The sequence below is a fragment of the Monodelphis domestica genome, chromosome 2 (genome assembly GCF_027887165.1).
Source record: "Monodelphis domestica isolate mMonDom1 chromosome 2, mMonDom1.pri, whole genome shotgun sequence".
Lineage (NCBI taxonomy): Eukaryota > Metazoa > Chordata > Mammalia > Didelphimorphia > Didelphidae > Monodelphis > Monodelphis domestica.
Genome location: NC_077228.1, coordinates 343,993,842 through 344,000,749, shown reverse-complemented (window position 1 = coordinate 344,000,749; position 6,908 = coordinate 343,993,842). Strand labels below are relative to the sequence as shown.

The 6,908-nt window shown below is 39.8% G+C and overlaps 1 protein-coding gene across 1 annotated transcript; it reads left to right on the top strand.

The window, feature by feature from the left end:
* The first annotated feature begins 1,042 nt into the window (after positions 1-1,042).
* Positions 1,043-5,672, top strand: LOC130456946 (eukaryotic translation initiation factor 1-like). Its single transcript, XM_056814729.1, has 2 exons — positions 1,043-1,091; positions 5,362-5,672. Exons 1-2 carry the CDS (start codon positions 1,043-1,045, stop codon positions 5,670-5,672), a joined length of 360 nt encoding a protein of 119 aa, XP_056670707.1.
* The last annotated feature ends 1,236 nt before the right edge of the window (positions 5,673-6,908 follow it).

Sequence of the window (6,908 nt, the reverse complement as noted above, 5' to 3'; positions counted from 1 at the left end):
TTAGGATTGTTCACAAAATTGACCTTCAGGAAAGCATTTTTCCATATTAGAAATAATGATGAAAATATGTTAATAACTGCCAACTGTAAACTAGTTTAAAAACTAGTTTAAAAAGCATTTCATAATCATCTCCCTTGATCCTTACAACAATCTTCTGAGGCAAATGATACAACTGTTCTTATGTCCATCATCTTTTTGACGAACCCAAGACTCAAGGAAGTAAAGAGACTTGCCCAAGATCACACAACCAGTCTACAGCAGAGCTGTAATGGAACCCAATTCTCCTGATAGCAGTTCCAAGACCTTTCCATTACACATTGGTTACCCCTCAAGGCAGCATAATATTCATCTTTATTACTGCTGTTAGGTTGATTTCAGGCTTGAGTCATGTGAATTGTCATCTCTGTGATTCAGTGAATGTCAATGATTACCTTCTTCCCTCTTTGGGAATATAATTTGAGATTGGTTTGGGAAAAGAGATTTATTGTGTCCAAATAGACCATAAAAGAGAATGATATTAAAAAAGGTCAAGGATCATTTGGGGAAATTGAGTGCATGCTCATCTAAAAAAATACTACATGATTTCAGTTTCCTGGGGATCGAGAAGAGTGAAACCTCCCCCCCAAAAACACAGAAAAACAAAAGAATACTTGCATAAATCCCACATTGGTCCAGTACAAAGAATAACTCGGCCCATCATCGCAGACACAAAAGAAAGTGATTCGCAGCCCACAGCCTGGTCCATGCAGATAACTTCTCCATAATGGTGAAGAAGGAAACTGTTAAGCCTGCTGAAAAAAAAGGGGGGGTGGTGATAATATACTATAAGGCAGGCTCTCGTTTTGTGAGGATGTACTAAATTGCAGGCTATTGAGCAGCACACTCGTTTCTAAATCTCCAGCCCTATAGATAGGGATGAAAATGCCTTTGATGCTCCAGAGACCTCTCCGCCTGATAGTTGCCGGCTGCTGCCAACAAGCCTGCCATTTCTTGGACGTACTCTATCTTACAGAGGCTCCTTCTTCCGTGGATCTCACTAAACATGCAAGCAGACAGAGTTGTTGACAAGCTTCTGATGGCCAGACATTCAGGTGGGAGGGGGAAGGTGGAGGGGTCAGGAGCCCCCTGACCTTTGGCTCAGGCTGAATTAAGACGATTTGGATGATACAATTAATCACAGAAGAAGGTAGCAGGCTCTGGAGCCCGGGTCTCCCAGACAAGCCTCCTGCTTCTCTTTGCTGTGTGAGTACCTATTTTGAGATTCATTGGACTTTTTATCTTGAACTCCCAGTTGTGTGACCCTTCTGTTCACTTCTGTGATGAGCATACCCAGAGCCAATTATTTCCCCTAGAAGGTCAGGCTCTTAACAGAGGTACACAGGGATATTTGAAAATCATTCATCATCAAGCATGAGAGAGACAGAGACAGAGACAGAGACAGAGACAGAGACAGACAGAGAGACAGAGACAGAGACAGAGACAGAGACAGAGACAGACAGAGAGACAGAGACAGAGACAGAGACAGAGACAGAGAGACAGAGAGACAGAGGGACAGAGACAGACAGACAGAGAGGGAGGGAGAAACAAAGGGAGGACGAGGGATGGAGGGAGAGGAGACAGAGAAAGACAGAGGAAGAGAGAAGGAAAGAAAGAGGGACAGAGGAAGAGGGAGGGGAGAGAGAGAAAAAGAGAGAGAAGGGGGGAGGGAGGGAGGGAGGACAGAGAAGCATCCAGCTTCATCCTACATTCTCATTTCAGAAAACTGCTCTATTACAGAATAACTAGAAGTATAATGGTTAGTGGAAAAAGTTCTGCAAACATTGAGCTTGTGATTTGATTTTAGTCATTTTAACAGATTAACATAAAATGACGTTTGGGGTATGGTTTGTATTCTTTCAGCTAGAACAAGGATGAATAATATTTTGCATGTTAACTTGAGATCTCAGGAAAAAAAGTTTCCTATCCTCCTACCCCTGACTCCAGGTACCACACAAGTAGAAATGCCTGGTATATGGGAGTTTGTCCAGCTGTTCAATTTACAAGGGTTCATAGATTTCAAGTTTGTGAGAGGGGAGACTAAAGAGGTCTCCTTGACCAATCCCCTCAGTTTACAGATCAGAAAAATGGGACCTAGAGTGGTAAACTTATGTATTCAAGGTTACAGAAGTGGCACACCTGGGATTGTTGTACCCAAGATCTGACTTCAAATTCATCCATTTTTTTCATAGCATCACAAACATTCAAGTCAATAAACATTTCTTTTTTAACATTTTCCCATTTACATGTAATAATAATAATTTTCAACATATATTTTCCAAAATCATAAGATCTAAATTGTCCCTCTGCTTACCTTCCCTCCCTCTTCCCAGAGATGGTAAGCAATTTGATCTGGGCCATAGATGTTTTATCATGCAAAATACACTCCCATATTAGTCATTCAACAAACATTTAGTCTGTGCAAGGGCATTTAAACTGAGAGTAGGGAAGACATTCAAAGCTAACTGAATAATAGGATAATGGGCTCCTAAATCCAAGGCTAAAAGGGACCTTTGAAGTCATTCCATCCAATTCCTTCATTTTATAGATGAAAAAGGCAGCTGGGGGTACAATGAATAGAGTGTCAGGTCTGGAGTCAGGAAGACTCATCTTCCTGAGTTCAAATCTGATCAGAGATACATTAGGTGTGTGAGCCTGAGCAAGTCACTTCACTCTGTTTGCCTCAGTTTCCTCATCTATAAAATGAACTGGAGGAGGAAATGATAAACCACTCCAACATATTTGTCAAGAAAACCCCATGTGGATTAAGATTGAACATGACTAAAAATAATGATGGAACAACAACACATGTGTGAAGCGCAACCTAGATCTTCAGACTTTTCCAATATTTGCTAGTTTTACTGAATTTTTGTCTTGCTTTTTTTTATTCTTTATTTTAAGGAATGTCTCTCTGGGAGGGGCAGGAAAAGGTGGATCAATGGGAAATATACATAATATAAAATATACTTCAAGAAGGGAAGTGATTGTTAATAATTCAGATAGTGAAAAATTACATCAAAGAGGAGGTAATATGATTCAGCCAAAGGGGTTTTTTTTAATTAAATTTAATTAATTTAGAATGTTTTTCCATGGCTACATGATTCACGTTCTTTCCCTCCCCTCCTCCTACCCCCCTCCTGTAGCGGACACACAATTACACTGGGTTTTACATGTGTCATTGATCAAGACCTATTTCTACATTATTGATATTTGCACTAGGGTGATCTTTTAGAGTCTATATCCCCAATCATATCCCCATTGACCCATGTGATCAAGCAGTTGTTTTTCTTCCATGTTTCTACTCCCACAGTTCTTCTTTTGGGTGTGGATAGTGTTCTTTCTCATAAATCCCTCAGAATTGTCCTGGATCATTGCATTGCTACTAGTAGAAAACTCCATTACATTCAATTGTACCACAGTGTATCAAGACAAAGGAAGGTCTTGACTAACTTGACAGCAAAAGAGTGTTCATGTAGAAGAGTAGAGAAAATAAAGTTGGAAAGATAGGTTGCATTCAAACTGTGGAGGGTCTTAAAGGACAGTCTAAAGAGTTTGGTATTTTCCCTTTTATCAAGAGGGAGTCAGTGAGGGGTTTTTTTTTAGCATAATCAGAGGCTATTAGGAAGTGATTCAATAGTCCTCTGCAAAAATGACCTATCACCTCCAGTGACCTACCACAACCTAAAGGTGATCCTGAATTCTTGAAGGCTATGCCAGTAGAATATAAAGCCTAAAAGGCCCTATCTGTGCCAAAGATGGATATAGTAATGAGATGATGATCCATGATTCAATAACAAGTGTTGTGGTGAAAATTTTCACCTTTTTAAGATTATTATAATATTGAACAATGGCCACCCAGGAATTTACTTATGAAATTCCTAAAATGAAACACTCAAGTCAGAATGGAGTTTATGGAGGTTTAATCACAATGGGAGTAGGGAAAAGGAGAGAGAGAGAAGGAGAGAGGAGAAAAGGGAAAGGGGCTACTCAACCTCTGACCAAGGCAGAGGGAGTTTAGGCCCAAAGGCCAAGGTGGAAGGAATCAGTCCTTGACTCACGTGACCAATCTGAAGGGAAGCTGTCTGCGGGCCTCCTCTCTCTTCAAGCTTCTAACACGAACTGCTCACTAGCCCTCTCTACAGGAAGTCAGCGAATTCCAGAGGCTGTTCCCTACCTCACTTCCTGTGCCTCACAAGTGCCAATGGTGGCTCTAGCTTGGCTTAGGACAGCCCAGGTGGGCAGTTAGTTATTTCTGATTTGTCATTGACTAGCACATGCCCATGTAGTGTGGGTGTGCACAATTTTTGGGTGCTAGACCAAGATGGAGACTTTTAAAATTCACAATCCCCCTTGATGATGATTGGGGGACTAGTCTCCCCAATTGATCACTAAACATAAGCATACTGCACCCCAAAAAATTCTAACTGTAAGTGTATACAAAAATTTTACCCACTAAGAGGAAAACTATAATAGTTGTAGATATGGGGAAATAGAGGAGAGAGAAAGACAGCAAACCAATGTTTTGCTGGGTGCATTGACAAAAGCCAATTAGGGGGCAGTCCCCTTTGGCATAAGAGTGTACATTCAAAAAATGTTCAATCAACTACACCCATTCATTCTGGATCTTCCTGTAGTGAAAAGATTTAGATATCTTTCTGCAAACAGTTCATTCTCTGGGTTCAGTTAGTTAGTAAGCTTCTTCTCTGAAGATTTATCTCGAACAAAATTTAAATCTTGGATTTGATGAAATACAATCCCCCCTGAAGAAAGTGTTGAAAAAACACTGAGTCCAGCTGAGGATGCAAGTTTTAGTTGTGGGGGTGTGTGAGTTAATCCAAAAGGAAAACAAAACAAAATCAAAAGAAGAAAAAGGGGAAAAATTAAGGAAAAAATATAGATCCTTTATATATACATATATTTATATTAAAGAAGAATTCAAAATCAGTATCAAAAAATCAAAAAAATCTATGTATACAAAAATTTGAGAAAGCAAGAATAAAATTTTCTCACAGGCCCCTATATTAGGGTCCAGTTAAGTAATTTCTAATCCCAAAAGTCTATAGGACAGAATGCAGCAGGGCGGAGCCGCTCTTAACTCAGGTTCCTCTTGCTCTCCTGATAAGTCTAAAGGACGCTGGTTAGGGCCTTCAGGCCTGGACTGGGCTTCTCTTTGGCCCTGTCGCCTAATTTTTGTGTAAATTCTGGCTTCTGGAATTTATTCGAGTAAAAAAAAATTCTCAGTTCTACTACAAAGGCTTTTTATGCCAGAAATAATAAATCCACAGCTACAAAGCCACTGAGTGAGAATTTTGTTTTTTCTCCCAGACCCCTTTGCTGATGCAAGTAAGGGTGATGACCTGCTTCCTGCTGGGACTGAGGATTATATCCATATAAGAATTCAACAGAGAAACAGGAGGAAGACCCTCACTACTGTCCAGGGGATCACTGATGATTACGATAAAAAGAAACTAGTGAAGGCATTCAAGAAGAAATTTGCCTGCAATGGTACTGTAATTGAGCATCCAGAATATGGAGAAGTAATTCAGCTACAGGGTGACCAGCGCAAGAACATATGCCAGTTCCTCGTCGAGATTGGACTGGCTAAGTACGACCAGCTGAAGGTTCATGGGTTTTAAGTGCTTGTGGCTCACTGAAGCTTAAGTGAGGATTTCCTTGCAATGAGTAGAAAAATTCCCTTCTGTCCCTTGTCACAAGTTTAAAAACCTCAGCTTGTATAATGTAACCATTTGGGGTCCGCTGTTTAATTTGGACTAGTGTAACTCATTCATGTAATAAACTGAAAAGAGCCATTGCACAGAGCCAAAGAAAAGCCAATCCAGGATGGATTGATGCACTTCTAGGCCAATACAAAGGTCTTGAATCTAGTGTGAAGACTCGAGGTTACTATGTTTATCATTGCTAGACATAAGCTTTCCTTGTGTCCACACTCACTCTGAAGATGAGTATCCCTGAAAACTTGGCTCCTATAATCTGGTCCCTTTCTTTTCTGCCTCTCATAGTGTGGCAACTCTCTGTAGTCCTGGCTACTGACTGGGTAAATGCATCATTGCTAGATCATTTTGATTGGGCCCTGGTAGAAGGACCTGTTATAAATTTATTTTTCTTTTTACTTGGAATTTTTACACATAAGATTTTGATAGTCTATATTTTCATCCAGAAATTTTTTTCTTTTCTTTTGGATTTTTCTGATATCTTTTTAATATCTCTTGCCAATTGATTCATATACCTCAGCCATGCATCCCTAAGTGATCCCGGTTTTTTAATCACCCTCTTAACGGGGAGAAGGTAAAAAAAATATTATTGTTTAAATTGCAAAGTTTAAATTCCTTTTGAGAAGAATTTTAGGTAAAGAAGATGCTACCTCTCTGAATCCAGAACTGATCTGTTGGAGAAGCCACCATGAAGATGCCTCCAGACCACAAGTTGCACAAAATTGAACTTTGGGTGTGGTTGACTGAACATTTATTTGTATGTATACTTTTATGCCAAAGGGGACTGCCCCCTAACTGGCTTTTTGTCAATGCGTTTCAGCAATTATTGGTTTAATTTTTTTTCTTTCTCTTATCCTCAAATTATTGTAATGTTTAAGTTGATTATGTTCTCATGATCCTTTTTGGGGAAACTTTGCTCCCCAATAATGATCATACGGGGAATTGTAAAAAATAGACTCGAATACAGGACTACAATCCCCACAAGCCTTTGCTCCAGTTCCCCAAAATGCTTTGTAATCTCATGGGAATTCTGAGGTGGGCCGAGATTGAGGAAGGATTTAAGCTGGTGGCAAAGGTTTTTGGGGTATAAACCTTAAAATTTCACAGACTTATGAATGTTAAAAATTTTACTCCACATTG

Excerpts from the sequence above, each read along its gene's own strand:
- LOC130456946 (XM_056814729.1), top strand. The coding sequence starts at position 1,043 with ATGCAAGCAGACAGAGTTGTTGACAAGCTTCTGATGGCCAGACATTCA. Across the intron at positions 1,092-5,361 it reads TCTGATGGCCAGACATTCAG|ACCCCTTTGCTGATGCAAGT; the intron begins GTGGGAGGGGGA and ends TTTTTCTCCCAG.